Source organism: Syngnathus floridae, chromosome 9 (assembly GCF_059516105.1).
Source record: "Syngnathus floridae isolate MCC-2025c chromosome 9, RoL_Sflo_1.0, whole genome shotgun sequence".
In the NCBI taxonomy this organism is placed as follows: Eukaryota; Metazoa; Chordata; class Actinopteri; order Syngnathiformes; family Syngnathidae; genus Syngnathus; species Syngnathus floridae.
The window spans coordinates 4745352-4768731 of NC_142421.1; the positions used below are offsets into that span (position 1 = coordinate 4745352).

Genomic DNA, 23380 nt, shown 5'->3' on the forward strand with positions numbered 1-23380 from the left:
GAGTGCTTCTGACCCTTAGCTGTGATGACGTACCTGTGCTGGAACACCAAACCCAGCTACAACAGACTGAAAAAAAGATTCTTTTTCTTTTCTATTGCAAAAGGTCACGTCTGAGTATCGATCGGTTCAGGAAAGGAGGTGACCTTCCTCAGAGATGCTTTTGGACGCAACAGCTTGTCCAGGGCTAAAGGTTAAGGCCGCAAGTGTCTGTGGAGGCCCAGACTGAGGTCACAAGGTCTCAGTCAGGGTCAGATGACCCAAAAGTATGTGGCTGCGCTGCTAGCTCGGCTTCAGTTCTTTGGGGGACGTGGAGATGGATGACCTGTAGGGATTCCTAACACGTCTCACAGATGTGGTCCAGGACTACGAACAATGGAAGCCATGGCAGCGCTAGAACACTCCATGTTCTGGCATTGTACAACAGCTGCTCAATGATTTTCATATCTATATTTTTTTCTTTTTGCATGTAACGTTCAGGGTCGCAACCTCAGTAGTTCACAATGGGTTTTATTGAATGCGCGCATCCTTTCTTGGTAAACAAGTCTGTGTTGAGATGTGTAAGAAGCGGCTGGGGAACAGTGTGACATTTGGATTTGGGCTAGTTTCAATCATCCGTCAAATCATAATATTAAAGTTAGGGAAAAAAACAATTTAGCCTTTAAGGAAACTAGCATGCATGTTTTGGGTACGTGGGAGAAACCGGAGTGGAAAAGGCACAAACCGAAATTCAAATGCTAACAGACGTGCTAACCACATGCTAACATGCTATCCGGTGCGGTGGATCTCATTGGTGTTTTTTAATCAACGACTTGCACACTAACACAAAACAATTCAGTGCCGGGGTGGTTTATTAATTGTCCAAACAAACAATTTCCTTCGCAGCCCTCTGCTCTTCCTCAATTATACATTCATTCTAACTTTCTTCAGCAGAAATGATGCTGATTAATTGCCTCTTGTTTTGAAACGGCGCTTTCAAATAGTTATTCATTCCCAATTAAATCAACGGCGGCTTCCGTGGCGCTTTGTGCGGGACGCGCTAATTGGCCGACATTAACGACATAACTAAGCTCGAATGAGAAGAGGAAAGTTGTTAACGCAACGCTTTAATTAGACATTGTCATGTCGGTAGTTCAATACAAGTAGCTGCTTTTTTGGCCAGTAATGGATGTTGCCTTTCGTTTCTTGTGAGCATCTTGCTTATGTGTCGTCCGTGCTTATCTCCAATCATGTCTTAGACACGGTCTATTTTTTTTTAATATATTTTTTTATTTCAGCATTTTAAGCCTCTTCACTGCTTTGTTACAAGCACTCGAGCAGCATTAACAGCTCACTACTCCATTTGGCCAAGACTTGGATTGTCTCTAACTCATTTACCACCATCACAGGATCAATGCTTGAGGCGCACACGAGTGGGTCGGATACACGGGGAAGAAAAAAAAAAAATAGAATGCTTTCATGTCCTGATGTGATCTCTTCAAATGGGACCTGGAACCTGGGAGTGAAATATTGTTTAGCTGTGTGTGTATGTGTGTGTAAACCACACACACGCTTTTTCATGACAGGATGAGAGAAGTTCGTGTATGTGGGGGGGCGACCCAGAAACTGGTCTTGAGAGGTCTTGCTTGTTCACATCAAAAGAATACAAACCTTGATCATCGTCTCGATAAGAACTCTGGATGGGTCTTCACCGTTCACATTAAAGAGGCCTTTCAGCGTGTCACTTTCCTCTGTCCCCATCCGAGGAAGTAATCGTACTTGGGAAGTCTTCGATTTACTCGGGTCCCAACTGATACTTTAAAAAAAAAAAAAATCTGACATTGCATATGTCCTCCTTGCCAGCAGTTGGCGCTCTATGGTTCTGGTTTCTAATCAAAGAGTTTATGGTTAGCGGTCATCGTCCCAATTAAAATTTTGTGCATCAAACGTCGAAGTGGAATCGGTGTAAAATCGTCCTTAGAAAAAAAACCTGATTGCTTCCAAAATATGTAGTAGCAAATGTCATCTCTCGCAAATTTTTGCTTTCAACTTGAGAGTATGTTCAAATAAACGCATTGTCCTCACATCTTCTAGGAAGTGAAAAATACAAACTATTCAGCTATTCAAAGGAATGTTCGGACTGGACCCTTCCAGTCGGTCCATCCAATTCCAGACTGGGCTTTATGTGGACTGCGAGACAGGAGGCCCGAAAAGACGCATGTGCGAGATGAAATGACATCTGGTGTGAATAAGACTGAAGAGGCCTGGCTATCATCTGAGCTCCCACGTTGCTTTAACCTCTTCTGTGTCTCAAGTGCGGTGAACTGGGCAAAATCTATTAGCGGCCTTTTAGGATTACAATCCTCCTATCAATGGTTTTGTTCAGTTAATTTGCGGGAGCTTGTCCAACGACGGCCGAGCATCCGCGTGAAAAGCTTTGTGCCTTGTGTACAAATGGACACTTGTTTATTTCATGGCACACTTTTCATCTATATGGAAATGAAACGATGCGCTCGCCGGCCTTATTTGCTTGTTTGGGTCGTCCGGCAAGGACAATGGAAGGGAAACAAGAAACTTTTGTCGAGGCTCTCGTGACGAAGAGGAATGGAGTATCGACAGTTGAAATTTTGCTTTCCCGTTTGTGCTCATGTGAACATTGTAGTTGAAGATTGATAGGCATGAACGTGGGTGATGGCTTGTCTTCTGGCTCAAAGTCGGCTAGTATTGGCTCCGCCTACTCACTCGTGACTGTAAATTTATTCTTGTTACCATCAAATTTCTTGTTGTGACCTCCTTGATGTGATGATTTCATTTCTGTGTTCATCTGGGCAGGTGCACACAGCTGGCGAAGAGACGGACTTTCGGCTTCATCTTCACCGGTCCTCTTCCGGCCTCCAGCGAGCGGGACAAAGGACCCGTTGTCCGCCGGCCGGTGGAAGTCAAGGCGGGGAGAATTAGGAAAGGGGGCTGGAACAGAGCTCCCCAAATACAAGGTAACGAGGGAAAACCAATCCCGCCGGGAATTATCCTGACACTGGATACAGTGTTCGGTTGACGGCAGATCAGTGGCTCTCCCTGGGGAGGGGGGGGGGGGGGCAGGATATTGGCCAAAATTGTGCTACGGCGCTGTTACCAAATTTCCCCCTAAAAAAAAAAAAGATGCTGCGGTGGGTCTTGTTACCTGTTCAGATGTTTGAGTTTCAATGTCCACTTGTCTTTTTGGGCTGGAGTTATCTTACCACACCTAGCAAGCATCCCACTTTGCAGTTACCAACTGAGATTGCAATCTAATAAGACTTGGACAACAACTCGGGTCGGTCGGCCCAATAAAATGTGCAGTGAACAGTGAACCTCCGTTTATCGCGCGGAGTACGAATTAGAAACTACTCTATACCTCCCCCAAAACATTTGTCTGAACAGTAGTAATCCAAAAAGCTAGTTTCGTTAGCTAGCATTAGCTACCACGTTTGACCGCGTCTTTTTTCCTATCCACCTTCCCACTTCGCCACCGCGTTCCAAGCAAATGTCAGCGTTCGGGCATCTTTTGAGCGAGCGGCGACACACTTGCGTGGCATATTGATCCGTTGCCTTTGTTCGGCCTGGCGCTAATTAGCGTCGTCCATTAGCGAGGTTGCCCATTAAGAGTCAACGCTCGGCTTCTTTTCAGCCAAAGCTCATTTGGCCCGGCTTTTTCGTCTTTCAAAGGCATAACAAGGCAACGGTGGAATATATGTGCTGAAACGCGGGGCGCATAAAGTGGGTGTTTAAATGTATTAATAAAAGGCTTGTAGATTTAATTAACACCCCAGATAGCTGGCGGCTTTGTTCCGGTGCTGCAAATGATCATCTTTAGCAAAGACCACAGCTATCGCTTTGACTCGGCTGTTAAAAAGGTGCTTGGCAGACACCATGCCCGGGCCTTTTTTTTTTTTTTTTTGAATGATTATTCACTTCTCTTTGTCTACTCTGGAACTGTACATCCTGGTTTTATGCATTTTGTTGTGAATGTGCTTTTTATCGGAAAGCGACGACGATGTCATGCTTTGATATTATATTTGCGTTGAGGACCAGAGACAACCGGGCACACGTCACTCCGCTGATAAAATACGAGAAACGACAGGGTGCCAGGGTAACCCTCTTCCCATCATGCGTGTCACGTTGACCCGGCTGACCATAAGAGGGGGTTGGGGGGAGCAGGCCCAAATAAAGTGCTCGCCCTGAGCCATTATGATTAACCATCAGCAGTTTTTGTGTAATCACTAGCGCGCGGTCCAACGCGGACGGACAACGCTGCGGAGGGAAATCAATCACATTATATGAGTGTGGATGTGCTTTATTGACCTCTGTTGGTGTTACCGCATTTCAGACTTGATTTGTATCTACTGGCGGCCGTTTAGAACAACGCGGCCAATTTGGGCAAACATGGAAATACGGGGCCGGCTTTTTATCAAGCCCGGAGCTCATGCTTATGGATTGAGTGCTATTTAGAAAAAGAAAAAAAAAAAAAAAAGAGCAAGCCTATTTAGATGCACTTCCTGCATATATTTTATGAAGTAGCCTCAAGCGCCAGCGGATGAAGCCGTGTCCTCGTTTTGGCCCGTCGCGTGATTTTTTTTACGTTGGGGCACCTTCAAACTAACGCAGAGATGAGTCCGCTCTGTATTTTTTATTTTTTTTTTTAAATCTAAATGATAGAAAAGGGAGACGGTATATGACGACACGAGGGCGAAATCGCAAGCAGGCGGTCGTAAATAAGACTCGTCTCATTATCCCGCCGCCGAGCGATGGCCGCTTTATTCATCTGGAATGCATTGTATGTAAAGGTTAAGAGTAGTTACGACAAAAGTAATGTATTATTAAAATACCTTTTGTAGGGAAGCACCTTGTGATGTATTTTTCTTGGCTGATGAAAGCAGAATTGGGTGGAATCAACCCCCCTCCCTCCCTATCTTCTTTATTCGCCCCCTTCAACAATTTATGCGGCAAGAGTGAAGAGCTTGGCGGCAGGCAGGCCGTAAACATTTTGTTATAGTCGCAAGCATCTCTTATTACTGGTTTTTCATTAGAAAAAGAATCCTTTTGGAAGCATTCAAAGCATTTGCTGGGTTGGGGGCGGGCTGAAGACGCTTCACAATGTTCTCCCTCTCACCCTCTCTGTACCTGAATCCTTTCTCTTTTTGATGCTGTTAAGGGAGTAATTGAGTGCAGAAAATGGCTTGGCTTATTTAGACTGAGTCTGATCCTGAAATGATTAAAGCTAAAGGGCTTTGAGGTATTCAAAGAGAGAGAATGACTGAAGGGAACATGCTTAATGCTTTCCCCCATTTGGCAAGGAGCCGGGAGGGGCGGGCGCTGACGGACAGGTTGGTGTCGGGCGGGCGGGGGCGGCCGGCGAAGAATAGGCTCTCCCTCGCCGGCCTATTAAAAGCGCGGGCGGGATTGTCAGCCGCGGTAAAAAGACAGGAAATCACGGCAAGAAATGAAGCTTCTTTTGCCAATTACCGAATGCCGAGTGCACACCTAGGAGCTCTTTGTCCTCTCTAGCACCAGTTCTCCCGCTTTCCTTTTTTGCTTTTGCGTCTCCCTCCCCCTCCCCTCCCTCCTCTCTCTCTCTCTCTCCTCCTCTCCCCTCTCCCTTACATTAGCGCCGAGGCCCAGAGAAGAGCCACCGTTTTCCTTTTCTTTTCTTTCGCTCCCGTCTTCCTTTAAAGTCTAGCCGGGCTCACTTCTGGGCCGCCTTTTGTGGCTCCCTTTCAGGTGTCGCGAGACCTCTCCACTCAACATTTATCTCTGCCTTTTGATTAGGCTTAGCCAAGAAGTGAGTGACAACCACACAAAGAACCGAGACGCCGAGCATCTTGCCGTCTGATTAAAACCCACTTAAGTATCTCTTCAAGCAGACAACGCCAAAGCTCTTTTTGTCTTATCAATAATTAAGTGCAGGCTCTGTCAGGTCATTGACTCGGGATGGATGGCCGCCACGGCGCCCTCTCTTACCAAAAGCCGTGACTCCGGGGACCCGTAAAACTTCTTGCGAACAGGCCTCTAAGCTTTAATTACTTCTGGGTTCAAACAATTGCAAGAGTGGACTTGGAGAAGGTTTATTGCAACGTGACATTTTTCCTGATTTGGTGACGATTCTGGTTGACATTGACGAGTAGCGGATTATACCCGCGACTGATCACCGAGATCGGGGTCTGTTAGCTTTTGGGCTAACTATGGATTTTGAGCAGATTAGGTTCCAAACTTTACAGCAGATGTAAGTTGTTGATTAGACCTGAGCAGAGGTTCGAACCCAGGATCTCTCGACAGCCGGGCAAACGTGCTAACCACTAGTCGGGGAGGTGATTGCCTTGTTAAAGAAGAAATAGCGGTTGATATTTTGAGCAGGCGGGCCTTCAATATCCATTGTGGCGTTGGTAGGCCGCCTGCTTGTTCCGGCTTTGCTCTTATCAAGACACATGAGGATATTATTATGTAAGATTACTCATTTCGGAGGGGTTTGACTCCGTCAAGAGAAGCCCCCCCTCGCCCCCTCTTCTCGCTACCGATCCCTCACTCGTTCCCGGCCTCATCCGTCATCGGCACCAGCGGGCGGCTGCGGCGGACACTTTTTAAATGACCTCATGTTTTGCCACAAGCGCTGTTTTGACGCTAAGAAGATTTTCATATTTCATATTCCAGCTTTCCTGCGTGAGTATTTTTAATGGTTTGAGGGATTTTTGGCTTAATGTCAAACATCAAGAAGTTGCGTGCGTGTGTGTGTGTGGCCGCCAGCCATTTGCAAGGTTAATGTAGTAGAAAACAACATCCATCTCGCCCCTAAACGCTTTCATTAGGTGCCTCTCTTGCAACGTTGTCGGCTGTGACGCACATCATATTATCGGCGAGTGACGCAATCAATAAAATCTCAATGTCGCACGCTGAGCGATGGCCTCGTGCGAGCGCCTGCGCTGTCCCATTCGTCCCCGCCGCGTGGTAATAAATGCCGCAGACGGCCGCAGGCGATAACCATTAATAATAATAATATTAATAAATGGTGTGATGAAGGTGTTTTTAGTCGACTTTGTTTGCTTCTGCTGACACGTTGAGCGAGCACTTGGCGGATTACACAAATATCCAACTGTATCACTTTTAGACGTTGGAGTCTCGCAGACTGTTTAAAACTCACTCGGCTGGATTTGCACTGCCAGCATCACAATTGGCGTTTTATTTTTTAAATCTCAAGCGGTGCAATTTGTATTTGCGTCAAAATCCTTTAGATCGAGCCTCTTTGTGTGAAATCTGAATTTCTCCATATTTCGGATTTTGCAATTCAGCGTAAATGCAGAGATTAAAAATACCTCATTAATGTAAACAACAGTTCTATCAATATTATATAATATTACGTATATCAAAATTATATTCCTTTTATGGATATTATTGATTATATTGATGATTTTTTTAGAATTGCGACTGCCAGTGGTCCATAGCAATGTCACCAATGTCTTCAAAACCTTTAAATAGCACAGAACTATAGTCAAATGTTTGTTGAAAAAAATTTTTTTTTGCAGCGAATGCCGCACTCAATCGGTGTAATCGGAATTGCGGATTAAAGTCAATAAATGTCCGACTTTGGCGTAGCGCCACATTTTATTTGCACACAGCGTCGGCGAGAAGGCTATCTTTAGGACCTCTTGATCATCGGCGCGACCCCGTAAATACGCGGTGCATCTCGCAAATAAGAGGGTGCGCTTACGCCGACTTCAAAAAGCAAAGGAGGGGGGGGGACATGATCATATCCAAATGGAGTGGCGCTGGTCCATAAAAGCCAGCCTTGTTCTCAGCACACCTCCTCTTTGCTCCACAACAGCCAGTTAGGCTAATAGCTGGTGGGAGAAAGGGGGCGAGGCGGTGTGAGGAGGAGAACCCCCCCCCCAAAAAACGGGTAATTACTGGTAATCACTCGTCGGGGAAGAGCTGATGATCACTACAGTATAACAGCTTGTACTGTTCCCTGTCGGAAAACAGTGAGGGAGAGGGGGGAGGAACCGGATGTGGTACTTTCGGCAGGTAACAACCGCGAAATTAGTCGGTAACCTTAAACCCCCTCCGCAATCACGGAGAAAACGCTCCTCCTGGCCGCCTCCGCTCCCTGCCGCCGAGTTATACGAATCTCAATATCGGGCTCGCCGAGGACCGCGGGTACTTTATTATACGGCAATCTTGTCGATTCGAATTGGACGTGAAGTAGCCGCGGTTCAACAAGGAGACGGGGTGATGTAAACAGGAACGTGGGAGGGGACGCCCGCCGGGCCCCTCGCGTTTGATTTGAAGCCGCCGCATGTAAACGCGGCGTCACGATTGGCTCATTATTGAGCATGTAAATAATTTGCTATCAAGTATCAACATTATTAATGCACTAGTTGGCTCCCTCAAATGGGCCGAGACTGCCGTCGCTTAGCAGGAACCGAGTCAGAGGAAGGCCGATCGATCTGGAGAGCGACGTCTCCTGGAGTATCGGTGTGGCTAGACGGTGGCCTCCACACTTGGAAGGAAGGGGAGAGAGTGAGTGGCGGGGGGGGGAGTGTCGGGGACAGTCTTTAGCGCGGATCAATCGGTAGCACTTGGGCCACTTGTACCTGTTTGTAACTGATAAGACTTGTCACTTGAGAGAACTGCTAATGATTCACTGGAATCAACACCGCATGGCAGAGGAAGTCTTTACACGATGGCGATTGAGTCGCCTCTTTTGAATAACTCAACACGCTACCATGCCCGGTGTAAATTGGTGGAAACAGTTTTTTGTATCGACACAAAGATGCCATTTGCGGGCCACATACAATGACATGAAGGGCCGTATCTGGCCCCCGGGCCTTGGGTTTGACACCCACGTTGTAGAGTGTTTATTTTTCTTTTTCAACGGGTAAACAAGCACTCCAGAGAATCAACTATTTGTATCCAGGTTAAAAAAATTGTCCCTCAATATGAGGTCCCCTTTCAGCAGGGGAGGATTGCATTGGAGGTGTATCCCTCGCAAGACAGCACTCTTTGTTATGTTAGCTCCGAGCAAACCCGCGCTCGACCGCCCCTCTACCAAAAGACGGAGAAAGGAGGCGTAGCGGAGAGGAAAAAGGAGTTTGTTCTTCCTGCAATTAGCATTCACGGTTAGCTAAGCAGAACTAATGCAGTGAATCTTTGAGTGTCGCCTTACTTGTGCTCGTAGCTGCGGGCCAGATTAAACTGTAGCGAGATGACAACCTCACCCCCCCCAATCCCCCGCCCGCCTCGTGTATCACTTACAAGCCTTTTATTAAGAGCTGTGTTATTAGTAATTCCCTTTCAATGCCGTGGCCAAAGGTACGTCTGGCTTCTAAACAAGATGGCGCTGTTAGGGCGTGGGTCATGTGCCACTGATACTGTACTTTAGCAAACAAACGGAGCCGCCATTGTCGCTCAGTCGTCAGAACTCCCGGCTTTTAAGTGAGCGGCTTCACGTTAAAGTAGCGCGCTCAATGCTAGCATATATGTGTGTATATTTCACGACCTTCTTCAAATAATCATTCGTGGGTACGTTCTTTGCTTTTTCTTTTCTTTCGCTTTAGTTCTTTGCGGGTCAAAGCAAATGAGCTCATGACTTCCTTTCAGTCCCGCATACAAGCTCACCATGTCACCATAATGGGATGGCATTCCGATGATCTCATGAGTCTTAAGTGACATAATGCGGCCATTCTCACCACACGCACAGGTGCTAAAGTGTCAGCGAAACAATTAGACGCTTTCACCAGTAGCATTCAGCTATTGTGCGATCATTGAGAAGTTGCCAAGTCTTGATTCTGTACATCACAGTATCTTTGGGAACGTTTGAAAAGACAGTTTGTAGGTGTTACTGCTCTGTTAAAGTAGCAGTTGTTTTGATGATCATCATTACCATAACATCTATGCTAAGTTAGCAAACATGAATTGGTTGTTGCTTTAGCAAGAGTGAGAACGAGCGCTAAGGAATACTTCCAAAGGAGAGTTTTTATTTTCAGTAGTTATATTTTGATGCAATTTAAATGTGTTTCAAGCGTGTGGAAGGGCTTACGCGGTCTTTCTGGATCACAGATTTATACCGATAATCGTTCATGGTATTCTGTTACGTTGATTGTAGGTTAATTGCACCTTCTGCCATCAACTGGACAAGCGTTTTGTTTTGCCTCTCATCCAACATGGCCGCCATAGCTAAATGGACAAAGATTTGTTATTGGTAGTAAATACATGCCATTCATAAACTATTTGTGGAGCTTCAAGTGTTCCATTGAGAGTAAACCAAGCAGGAACAACAAGACGATAAAAGAATGGAAAAGTTCAATCCAGCACGAACCCTGATAGTGATACTAATCTTGGAGGTCGGAGGTGGGGGCAAGGTCAAAGAGCCAGTTAGACACCAGAGGCTACTTTGGCCCACGGGTGCTGGTCAGGCTCAGATCCCTCGCGGAGGTTCTGACCTGCAAAGCAAATGAAAGGCGGCCAGCGTGGTGGCGGCCATTTGCCGCTATCAGTCTTATATGGCGGACTTGTGTAGGGCGGCTACGAGGCCTTGGGCGAGGTGGCTATCGTATGGCCACTGTATCATGTCTTTAGCTCGCAGTGGAGGATTTATTGTAATTAGAAGATTCCTTCACAAAAGCCAAAGGGATCAGCGTTTCTTCAGTGACCCGCTCCCGGTGGGCTCTCCCGTGGGGGACACCCTTTGATCTAAACCTTCCCGCCCTCGGGGGTTAAGCTGCGCCTTTGCAAATGAGTTTGACATGACGGGCCACTTCCTAATTGGCCAATTGGCCTGCTGGTCTTTCTGCTTGAACAAGTGCACGTTTTCCTTCTGGGCCTGAGTCCGTTGCCAAAGCAGCATGAATACTTGTGTGATCCTGACTGGCTGGATGAATGGATGGATGATATTAGGGGTTCTGGTTCTGGCAGTTTTAATGGACACTGTTACTTTGTAAATGTGTCATCTCTGTATTCCTTGGGGAGTCTCCCGTGTTCTCTCGTCATCATGCTGAAGGCTACTGCAGCTTTTAATCCATCAGAGACTAGATCAGAACGGAGGCCTGGCGGTGTCGAGTCCCACCCTGCAGCATGCTGTTTGTAAGACACTGAACCTCCCCACCACCCCAACACCTGCCTCCCAAACCTCCCTGCAACCTCTCCCACCTCCACCACCATCTTTCTCCCAATCAGATTAGTTAGTCTAATAGCGAGAGCAAGGCTTGATGCAAGTGAGGCCCTGCAGGCTACGCGAGAGCAGGTGGCCGTGCGCTGAAATGGCTTCTCTGGGCCTGCTGTGCACAAACAGTACCTACGCTTGTTTTTATGATGCTGTCACAGATTAAAGGCATTTCAGTGCAAGTCAATAAGAAAACGTGATTTGACTCACGCTAACCTATACCATTTTCCCGGAGTGTATGATGTCTTAACTTGCGGATGGTTACTGAGATGGATTACCTGCTAACCTTTCCTGATGACCTCCTCAGGTTGGTCCACCTGCACTTCCTTGGGAATCCCCTTCCCTCCAAAAAAACAGAACCCCCTCCCCTGTGCCGGGAGAGCGTGCCTGACCACCCGCCTCCCGCCAAGACGGATTGCGAAGGGACTCCAAATTAGTCCGGTCAGGGAATCCTCGGCCTCTGGCGCAGCTAATTACTTTCTAATGTGACGACGACTCTTTTTGAAGAGACGCTTTCTCGCTGGGCCAAATCCCTCTAAAAGCATCTGGGCAGACCGGAGGGGCAGCTTGGGTTACTCCCGTGCCTGCCGTGATGCATAGTCGGTGGGACGCCCGGGCTCCAGAGGACACAGTCCCTTCTCGGCCCGCCCAGAGAGGCTCTTGCAGAGCCTCGCAGCGACTGTGACGAAGGCTGCACCTGAAACCCGACACTCAACTAATGGTTACAAATGTGTTTGCAGAGGTCTCCCACATGAACCTGCACACACCACGGTGCTGCACAGTCATCAGCTGTCGGTCGATGTTGTTGCTAAAATAGAAACGTATTTAATTAGTTCTAAACCAACCTGGAGAGGTTAAATTTACGAATGATTTCGTTTTTGCTTCAGTTGCAACAGTTGTTAAGTGTCATTTACTTTACAGCCATTACAGTGAAGAAAGGGACCAAACTCCCAAACCAAAACCGCCAGCTCGCGTGAGGCTAATATGCTAACCACTCGCTACGACACTCAGCTTCCAATTAGTGTATCGATGTCTTTGAAATGATAGCTGAATTGCAAATGTGACCATAATCAGGGTATTGCCTTTAGGAAAATGCAGGTGTCTTGAGCCTTTGATGGACACTTCACAGGGATTTGCTGCGACCTCTCGAAAGCCAACGGATTCCCTTCCAGCGGAGTGATCCCTGATTAGCTGTCAGGTGATAGCGGGCCGCCCTCTTTGTGCTTCACTGCAGGCCATGTGGTCAACAATCAGCAGTCTCCCAGGCTGAAGTGACGGATCACGACACCCCATGCAGCTGAATGAGACCACTTGGTCCTCACAAAGAGACCACACCTCATTGGATTGAAAGGGGACTCCTTTTTAAATACCATCAAAAACTGGTTAGTCAGTCAGTTGGTTTGTTGAGCTGCTGTTTTATGGACCGGTGAGTTGGTTGGCCGATTGTTTTTGGTCGGTGGGTCAGTTCATTGGTTTGTTGGGTAGACTTGGGTGGTTGGTTGGGTTCTTGGTTTATTTTTTGGTTTAGGTGGATTGTTGGTCTGCTTTTTGGTTGCTTTGTAGGTCAGTTGTTTGGTCGGGTTCTCTCTCTGTTCACCCTCGCGGTATTTCATACATTTCTTTTCCATGTGGTTCCAGTATGAAGACATTGCAGCTGAGGGATCTTGTTTGAAGGTCATGTCAGCAGCAAGGTGTAAACGTTAGACCTTTTTGCGGTCGGGGTAAATGTACAAGGCAGCCCCGCGGGAGCACTCCTTCCCTCTCTTTAATCGGTGTGTAACAGGCCCTTGTAGAGCCAAGCTGTCTGCGACACATCAGCACTTAGAAATGAAACCCTCCCTCAGCCAAGTCTGTCACGGCTGCGGTTGAAGAACAGACAGACAAACACGAGACAACCGCCATGGAAAATACACCCAGGGATGAATCCTAGATCCAACATTTGCTGTCAGTCAAAACGACGGCCTGTTAGGTGATAATGGAACGAGCGCTAAAAGAAGCTAACCGCTGTAAATCCAACTGTAACGTTAAGACAACGTGGAATATTTCAAACCTACTACGTGTAAAAAGTTACTTGGCTAACGGAGACTTTCGTAATAAAAAATTCGCAAGTTTTAAAATAAAGTTTGCATTGTATACCACTGACACGTATTCGATACGGTTTGATTTGAATCAATGTTCTGGTCCAAAACACAGGCCCTTAAAGGCGATTGCAATGCATTAAGCCAGCCAACTCGCAAGACCTGCTCGCTCCCTAAATGAATTTGAAGGGGGCCGGTGGCTAACAAGGTTTTGGGTGGACCGGGGGGGCCTTGTCATCCCAGCTCCTCTATTTATGGATTATTGTTTAAAAAGTCGATTCTTCACCATTCTGTTTTATATCAGCTGGAAATTAAGGAGCTGAAGGGAAATTGTGTTTGCTTCTGTACGACATGAATGGGCAGCTAGCAGGCGCGTGCGGGGGAGAAAATGCGGTTATGTCATTGCTCTTGGCGAAGTATTAGATACAGTAATATTCTCATTTTGTCTCTCACTGTTCACCTATTCATGTTTTTTGGGGCTGGTCTTAAGATGCTTTTAAGGCCTCGTCTAAACGGGAATTGGTGGCAAATCTGTTAAGCTAATGTTAGCCTGAGTTGTTTTAGCTGAACGTGCACGTACGCATCTTTTTCAAAATCAAGAAGTAGAAGAGGCAAGCATTATTTGCCCAATTTGTACATGTTGCTGCTTTGTATGTGTTAAAGTAGCAGCTGTTTGAAGTTTTTAAGTTACCATAACAGCGAAGCTAATTTCCATAAGCCCGTCTATGGCATTTGGTATTATCGGCTAGCATTAAGCTAACAGACCTGCGACAAAATGACCTAATTTGGTGTTGAAATATACAATTGTTAATTTTCTTTGAATTGATGTGTCTGGGAGAACTCGAAGCTTGGCCACATTTGTAAAATGAGGGAGCGTGAGAATACTTTTAAAATGTATTTGTTTGTTTTAATGGCAGTGATTTGTGGATAATGGATAGATGGATTTCCACCTGTCAGAAAGGCATTATTTACAGGCAAATGGACTGCTCTTCCTCAGTGAACAATGAAATAATAATTCACACAGAAAAAGCTGTAACTCTTCACTTAGCCGGGAAAAAAAGTGTCCTATCTGAGACGTTCCGAGAAAAATATCAACACTTTTGAGATTTCAACGCACTCGGCGCTCACAAGCAAAGTGTTCCCGTCACCTTGTTATACCCTCCGAGAACAATATTGAACCAGAAATGTGAATCTACGCTTTAATGGGAAAAAATGCACACGGGGGCCTCATTGTTAAAGTAGCGAGCAATTCTTGAACAGACCATTTTTTAAGTGGCTCTCGCCCGTCCAATATGCATCCGACTATTTAGAGGCGACGCTACCTGAAGAGAAGCGAGGGCTATTACTGGCCAGATAAGCCCATTAGCATTACCTTTGACACAATAATGGATGTGAGATACAATTTTGGGCTCTCCATTTTGTATTTCTAAGGATAATAGGGGGATTATCTGGAAGGCCTTCTGCCGCCGCACTCAAGAGCGAGACCACGCTGAGGACAGAGAGCCCCGGCAACAGTTGTTTTTGCACGACTCGCTCTCGCCAAGACCCTCTCGCAAGATAAAGCATGTCATTATTCTATTAAAGACCTCCAATTTTTGTAATGGCTGTGGCAGCGGTCGGCAGAAGTGCACGCGCCTTCTTCAATATCCTGGACATTATTTGCTCGTTTAGTTAAATGATCTTTCTAATTACTCCTAATGAGGCTGTCTCCCTCGGTTCTGATGTGGCCACGTCTTAATGCGGCGTGGCATTTTCTTTTTTTTTTTTTTCTTTTCTTTTCACACATAATGACCTCTCAGGAGGCTCGGTCGTGTGCTGCACACGTGGCAAATTGCCTTGTTTCCTGCCATCTTGTCTTCCTGCAAATTGCTAAATTGAGTTTCGGGGAGCCGGAGCTTTAGAACGCTTAAGTTTGCTTTCTCGGCTCCTTCGAAAGATTGGCTCAGCTCTGCTCTTGCTTATTTTCGAGAGTGCATGCTTATATACTGGTGTACACTCACATTGTGCCGTGATTTGTCATCTTTTGCTAACCTAACCTATGCTACCGACTAATAGATTTAATTTATTTGGTGACCATCTCAAATCAGCTTTTCCAATTGAAATGAAAGGAAATACCTTCAATCCGTTCAAACTGTCATTTGGGGTGCCTGCCTTGGCCACCAGGGGGCAGTGTAATACAGGTATACAGCACTGTACTGGAGGCTCAGCTCCTTTCTCAGCTTCTCAGTACTGCAATAATATTAATCATTCTTAGCAGAGGATAAAGAATGTTTCCCATTGTAGCCAACCTGAGCTAAACTACGTTAGCGTTAAGCTAAACTTGTTTTTAATACAAGAGTAATTCTATTTTAACGGTAATTTAACAAACTGTACTTACGTTCCCAGAACATTATACAAGTGTTTGTAAATAATTTTATAATGATAAATATTGGATTTATTTAATGTGTCTAATGGGCCTTTAGCTCCAGTCCTAATGAGGACAAAGACTGTAGCAAATGGATATTGTTAAATTGCGCAGGTGTGCCTAATGTTTTGTCTGAAGCGAGGCCGCCCGCCAAGCCCAGGCTTTCTGTCTTCCTCCCACACTTCCCATTACTCCCATCATAAATTACACGCCCGCGTGACTTACGCTTGAATGTAAAAAGGCACGACGCGTCATCTCGACAAATCTTCATCGGCACGCCACGTCCGGCTGTCTCTTTGCACTTTCAACCACTTCAAATCATTTTCATGGCGCCCGCTATTAAAAAATGGCACCTCCACCTATTCATCTTTTTAGAATGGGGAGTGGGGGGGGCAGCTTTGCATTCCATCGTCGCATCTCTACACACGTGCGTGTGGCCGTAAATCAAGCGGGTCATGCAGATTTTGTCCCGTCACGGCTGATGACATAACGACCACTTTGGAAGCTCGTAAACAGCTTCATTCAAGCAAACCTACGCCGCTCCTTTCCATAATCTCCCGTCCTCTCTGTCACAAATTCATCTCCTCTCATCTTGTCAGCCATTGGCCGTAAATCACCTCCTATTGCCATTTCATCTCAAGCCGTTTGCCGTTTCCCCAATCGGGTCAGGTGTAATCTGCGAGCCCACTGGAGCTCGGCTGTTGTCTCGAATGGGCGACGTGTGGAATTTAGCCGTTAGCTGGTGCACATGCAGAACTCTGTGTGTGTGTTTTCTCTATGTAGTGATGTGACACCCAAGAAAAGCGAACTTTTATCACTTGCCATCAACCACAAGGTAGTCGAGTATGCGCGTGGGTTATAATCGTAAAATCCACTCCAAGTTGGCAGCGGATGCAGGGCCTTAAAAAGGAATGTCAACTTTTAAGGAATACCGTGGCTAGTAGACTTCATTTCAACGACGTGTCACGAGGTTCTAGATTTGAATCTCAGCTGTCTGCGCATTCTTTTGCTATTTGTTGTCGAAAATGATCTCTCTGCTCCCGTCTGGTGACTCTGGTCAGCTGAAAACAAATGCACCCAATTTGGATTGAAATAGAAAATTTTATTGAATGAGGTTATTCCCGGCGCTAAATGACAATAAAAACTATTACATTTGTGTTCCCTAAATGGAAGAATTGTGTTTTTAATCATTAAAAATAATATAATGATAAGGAATTAAATAAACTTTATTTTCGTGTGATATGAAAACTAAAGTGGAGGGTCAAATTGAAATGAAAGGTAGAAAATGAGTATAATTAATAATACACATGGTGTATTTCATAAATGTAAGGAAGCTTGGTTACTTTCTCATGAAATTTACTGCATATGAATGCCTCATACAATCGCTAAACAGGCTAGCGGTGGTGTCCAAACTGCGGCCCGGGGGCATTTGCATCCATTAGCCAGGCCTTAAACAGAAAGCTGTCATGTAACTTTTTTTTAATATATAAACAATTTGGTGCTGGCTTGGCTTTAACGTGTTTAATAAATTAATATCGGAGTGGCCCTCGGAGGAAGAAGTTTGGACACCCCCGCGGGGCTATCGGAATCAGTAGTCGACCTTATTGTACAAGTTGTATAAAGGCAGAGCGGGCAGGTTGCTCCCGGGGTAGTAGAGTGGCGTGGGGAAGGCGATGGAGCGTGGCACCGGAACGCGCAGCAACGAGTTCTCCCGGAAAACCAGCGGCATGCCCACCAGAGTCTGCGCCGAAGCGTGCGCCATGTTGGCCGCCTCCAGCTCGGCAGAGAGCTGCCGCTTCCATTTGTTCCTGCGGTTCTGAAACCACGTCTTGACCTGCGTCTCGGTCAGCTGCAAGCTGGACGCCAGGCAGGCGCGCTCCGAGCTGCTCAGGTAGCGCTTCATGTCGAAGGTGGACTCCAGCTGGTAGACCTGGCTGCGGGAGAACACCGTGCGTGTCTTTTTCTTGGCCGAGGAGCCCTGCGGGTGCTTGTCGGCCGTGTCCGACTGCCGCTCCTCCGACAGGGGGGACAGCAAGGCTCGCTCTTGCTCCTCCTCCTTGTTGTAGTCACGCAAGAGGGGTGGCCGCCTTGACAGTCCCTCGTTGGCGGACAAGAGCCCCTTGGTGGGACCTGCGGGACCACCAAGGGCACAGTAGAGTCAATACACAAGGAACACTGCAAAAAAAAATTCTGAAGTAATCTATTCTCTGAACTGGTGTCACAAAAGATATATTTCAAATCCAAACTACAGGTTTTCTCCTTCAGTGTTGGCCAAATGATCAACCAGCACATCTACAAATACATCCTGCAGCATCTGACAGTTCCTGGCCGATAAAAACGTCACTATGCTACACGATAGCCCCATGGGATTTGACATATATCTTAAGTGACAACAGTCCTGGAACTTTTCTGATACACCTCCCCAAAAAAGTAAAACATATTATTCTACAACCAACAAGGAGAAACTATAGTCGTAAGTACAAAGTGAAGGTGAGGTTGAAACTGCCTTTTAGCGCCGACATCTTTAATACAGAAAATAAAATAATCGTTCCTCGTTCAAACTCTTCAGCTCGTTCAGAATATCTTGGAGAGTACCTTCTACAGTCCAAACGTTTTGCAGGAAAATTCTGAAATTGATGAGAGATTTCAAAAAATGTTCCTCCTGCTTCTACTCATGATTGACCCATTTAAACCCGTTTTCAACACCGGAGGACGTACGAAAATGCTTCATATAGTAAGAGACCACACAAAATTATTATTTATGCAAACAAACCAAAATTACTTAGCCTACCTATTCAAACAATTCAAAATTTACTACCGAGTGGAATTATCCCAAGTGTGTTCTATTTATTGCACAGCATTCAGCTTTTCAGAATAAAATATAGTATCATTTCATCAAAATCCCTCAAGTTCAGGTTCCCTTTTTTTTTTTCTTTACTCTTAGAATTACTGATCTTGGTATCCATTAAAGAGGCAGCTGTAAGCTAATCTCATCTAATAAAGTGCTTTCCACAATTTGACTTTATCACCTTTAGCTTTTCATTTCGGACCACCTACAATATAAAAAGGCAGTCAGCAGACCGCAGTGACTTAGCAGGGCAATAAAATAACACCAAAGCATGGTGGATGGAGCCTGACCAGTGACGCCATTGGCTTCACGTGTGCACTAAATCCACGAACTTTTTTTTAACATTGCTCATGGCGCGACCTGCAAGACCACCAAGCGTTATCAACGCGCCTTTTACGCACGAGCGTCATTAACGTCATTTTATGCGCGCGCGTAATTGCTTTAACTTGCAGGGAGTGAGTGGAGTGGAGTGCAGTGCTCTCGTGCGCTAAATCGAATGTGACTTCCCACCCCCCCTTTTTTTCTTCTTTTTTTTTTTTTAAATCAACAATTCTCAACTTGTCTGTATTAATCTGCCCTCTCACACGCGCGCACACACTCACACGCAGCCTCTGAGCGCCATTTAACGCCCAATTGACGACGCACGCTGCAAACACGTCCCATCAATTAGCCGCCTCAATTACATTTGAAATAAGAGCGAGCGAGTGCAGCTCGTTATTTTCAGCACCACTGTGATGAGGCCGAGGATGAAACCTTGCGGGGCTTCACGAGTGTCACCCCGTGAAATTCAATTAGAGCCCAATGCAATTAAAAGCCTGACTTGTTTTACTTGGATTTAATTATATTAATGCAAGGAAAAGAAGAGGCACGTTAACAAAACAAATTAAATCAACCTCATAATAATAACCACAGTGCCAGACAATAAAAAAAATAAGAGAAGTGAGTAGCAATGATTCAGAGATATTTCTGATGCTTTGGTTGCCTAATAGCTTCATATGGGGAGAGGGGATGTCTGAAGTGACATTAACATTTAATTGTCAAGGCATATTTAACAGTTAGTGTCCTCGTGCAGCTATAGTAAAATAACCAAAATATAAATATAGCAAATCTCAGTGAAATCCATAATTTGCAAAAAAATATAATTAAATTAACATCAAAAGTGAGCGTTATCTTTGTACAGGTAATATATCTGTGTTAGATCCGATTATATTATAATATGCCATCGTGCACCTAAATAAGTTTAGCAAAAACACTCAACAAACCCCGAATTAATATGATCAAAACTGAGTACTGTATTTTACACTAATGTCACTTTGTAGATAAATAAATTGCCCGAAACACCAGAATTAAATTAATTATCCTTAATAATTAAACGCTACAAAATAAATAGCAGGGTCACCGTGCAGCTAAATAAAATGACCGACATGCTTGAATTAATTTTCTGTCGTTATTGAATATAAGTTAATTAATAGCAGTCCACTAAGTATGTAAATGCACATTTTCTGATAATGCTCCTTTTTTTTGTCTCGTTGGATTGTGTCCCTATTAAATCCTCACCGCGCAGCTAAATAAGGTGACCACCAAAAATGTATATTTATTAATATAAAGAATTTATAGCATGGAAACTGAGCATTTTTATATTTAAAATGCTAATTTGAGGCGCACCTCTTGTAATGGATTCTCATTGGATCGTTTGGCTGTGCCTAATAAAGTGGCAGCTCGGTTTGGTCAGCAAAATATTAGAAACAGGTGGCGTGCGCAACCACAATAATCGTTCAATTTTTAAGAAAATATTTCAAATTACGAGCGTGTATATTCACCTAAGCAGGAGAGGGCGTTATGCTGCCGGTTTTGTCCACACCCGTGTCCGTGGGGCGGCTCGGTGCAGAAGCAATCCGCCGAGTCCTCCCCGCCGCTGCACTCCTCCTCGGAGGACACGGACAGCGTCCTCCTCCGCGCTGCCACTAGTCCCTTGGCGAGCTCCTTGGCTCCGGAGCGCGACGGCGGCGGGTGCGTGGCCGGAGTTGGGGGCTCCTCGGACGGCGGCGTGCCAAGAATGGAGCGGATGGTGAAGCTGGAAACGGGCCCCGTCGAGCCCTTGCTCCCGCTGTCTTCTGCGCTACTCATCGTCGCCTCATAACACTTAGCGACTCGGGGCTCTCTTGTCTCGCCTTATTCCGTTATAATCACGACAACGACAAGAAAAGAGAGGAGCGGTGGGGAAAAAGAAATAAAACAAAAACACGCGCGCACAGGACGTCTTTTGTCCGCTTAATGGCGCGGGGGGCTTTTACATTGAAGTGGAGTTGGAGATGTTTTTTTGTCCGTGCGCCGCGCCGTTGAGGAACGTGAGTGCTTTGGCAGGTCCTCCTCCTCCTCCTCCTGCTCCTCCTCGGAGGCGCCGAGGCTGGCGTGGAGCTCATTTGCATGAAGGTAAGCTCCTCCTGGGCCAATCCCGCAAGCCATTACCGGCCCGCTCATTTTAAAACAGAGAGAGAGGAAACAATGCTTCCACTTTTTGCCCGAACGAACATGTGACACCACTCACTCCTGAATGGATTACGTTTCGTTTCTGGTGCACCCCCCACCCCACCCACCCAGCCGTCCCCGTCGTTTTAATTTATTAATTTTATTTTTGGGGAACTTTGCTGAAACCCTGGTGGAATATCCACAACTGGGAAAAAAAAATGCCCTTTGCTCCTTGGCTAAAACCTGAAAAATTCCTTTGCTCTATGGCTAAAACCTGACAAATTCCTTCCTTTGGAATTTATTCTAAAGTTGTATGATGTAGCAGCAGCGCTCGCTCCAAATACTTTTTTCACTATTTGTTTTCGGTATATTATCACCCGAACGTGTGCCCCACATGCTCGTTTGTGTCACGTGAGTCATTAAAAGCATTTAAGAATTCATTTGATTGTTAACATGCTAATCTGCCTTGGAGTGCTGGTTAATTGATTAATTGATTGGTGGGAATAGAGGTGAGCTGTGCCTGTCTGTAGGGGGGGGTTGCCCCCACCCCTCCCATCATCACGCATCACTGTGGTGTTGGTGGGACAGCTGCAGGGCTGCAATGGCCACATGATGCCTGTTTGACTTGCTTCTAAGGGAGGCCCAGACACATTACAAATGGCCGCCTTTAATCATGGTGTCAGTAGCCTTCACTTACAACATGAATGCATCAGGCCAGGCTGGAGGGCAAGGATGGGCCAGGTAAAACCGGCAGGTGATTCTGGTGATGTCAGAACTGTTTGGATTATCAGGATTAGGATTTAACGGCATATCATAACAATCCCAAAAGAAAGTCAAAACTTTTGTAATTGCCTATAGATGCCACAAGATGTTGGTAAATTACTTTATCCATCAGACAAGACTAAACTTAATGAACCTCCTGGCCTCAGTTCAATGAAGTAGCTTTCGCTGTAGCATAAGAATATTTTAGCGCCACTCAAAAAAATCACGCTAAGGTACAACAGAATTATTAAAATGATTAATGCAACCCTCCCAGTCTTTAAGTAGAGTCACCACTATCCTCAGTGAATCAATAAGATGCAATAATAGTCCCGTGAGTATTGTTACATTGACTGTCTACATGTGCTGCCCCACTGTTTGTGTTCCGATATCAATTGCCGATAGAAACAGCAACTATCTGTGCTAAATTCAAACTCACCAATGGCATTTTCCATTGTATGTTAGCATTAAGCTAGTGGGGGCATTCTTAGGGCAAAGTTGTTGGATTGTTTCACATCAAGTGTAATTCTTTCGCTCCTGTATTGAATTTGATTGGATAGTACCGGTAGAATATTTAATTTGAGTGCAAAGATTGAAATAAGCCCCAATTGTGCAAAGTGAGATTATTTCAACCTGGAGACACACTTAGGACGTATATGTTGTCATGCTGCTCATGTTTTATGGGTGGGGTGGGGGCAAACGTTAGGGACCACGCAGCTCCACCCCTCTTCATGCCCCCCCCCCCCCCCCCCACCCCCACCCCACCCCATTGCGGGCTCTCCATCATAATGATGGGTGGCGTCTTGCCAGCTTTTACCTACCGCAACAAGCGAACAAGAGCATCCTTATTTGGAGGAAGGAAGCTGGGGCAGATGAAGTTATGGCGCACTTTGATGTGGAAATCAAGCCTCGCTAAATATTAAACAACACGCGTGGATTATGATCGATGACTTGTCCGGCATCAAGAAAAAGGAAATTACCCGAGAAAATGATATCGATAAATTTTCTAAGTATAAACGTTGATTAAGTTTCGATTTTCATTCAAGAAAGAAAGGGGCCCTGCTCTTTTCTTTTTTCTCCCCCCCCCCCCTTTCCTTCCTCGTGTGGGTGTGAGAGAGAGTTGTAAATGCAAGCGGAGCCCCGGAGGTGCACCATTTATGTAATGTGAGTGTGGAAATGAACTGGGTAATTTATTGGAAAACACAAAGTCAGGAAGATTGGATCAGCACCGCCTATCCAAGGGCTCCTATCCATCAAGTTCCAATTAACAAGCTAACCATTGACTTTTAATGGCTTTCCAATCTACTGCCCTGATAGACTCATCAATTCCTAGGGGAGAAATTAAGAAAATCGACCGCCAAACGCCTCCTCTATACCCCCCCCCGCCCAACCCGCTCCACGCCTTCCTCCCTCCCTCCCTCCCTGCGGCGCGCCGATGTCATTCTTCACGGCAACTATATGTCAAATTAAAAACACAATTAAAATTTAAACTGTTCCAATCAGACGCGACCTCGCAACCTATGTTTCACTTAATGGAACCTTGATGAAAATCGGATGTTCGCCTTCCATCACGTGGCGAGTTGGGTGCAAACAAGGCCGCGTGCGCGCGCGCGCACCCGCTATATGTTTATAATGAGCGTGCGCGGAGAAGAAGGGAA

At 45.8% G+C, this 23380-nt stretch overlaps 2 protein-coding genes across 3 annotated transcripts in view; one reads left to right on the top strand and one right to left on the bottom strand.

Annotated features, from left to right (window-relative positions):
• ikzf5 (IKAROS family zinc finger 5) overlaps positions 1–23380 on the top strand; it is a 77741-nt gene that overhangs the window by 36835 nt on the left and 17526 nt on the right. For both annotated transcript variants that reach the window (XM_088384396.1, XM_088384398.1), the window contains one exon: positions 2809–2969. The gene's annotated coding sequence lies outside the window, so the exon portion shown is untranslated. The remainder of the gene's footprint in view (positions 1–2808; positions 2970–23380) is intronic.
• Positions 16738–20951, bottom strand: hmx2 (H6 family homeobox 2). The gene is made up of 2 exons (XM_088384399.1): positions 20315–20951; positions 16738–17776 (listed from the first exon to the last, which is right to left on the bottom strand). The coding sequence occupies exons 1-2, from the start codon at positions 20619–20621 to the stop codon at positions 17235–17237; spliced, it is 849 nt and encodes a 282-aa protein (XP_088240525.1). The 5' UTR covers positions 20622–20951; the 3' UTR covers positions 16738–17234.

Excerpts from the sequence above, each read along its gene's own strand:
- hmx2 (XM_088384399.1), bottom strand. The coding sequence starts at position 20,621 with ATGAGTAGCGCAGAAGACAGCGGGAGCAAGGGCTCGACGGGGCCCGTT. Across the intron at positions 17,777-20,314 it reads TAACGCCCTCTCCTGCTTAG|GTCCCACCAAGGGGCTCTTG; the intron begins GTGAATATACAC and ends GTGGTCCCGCAG.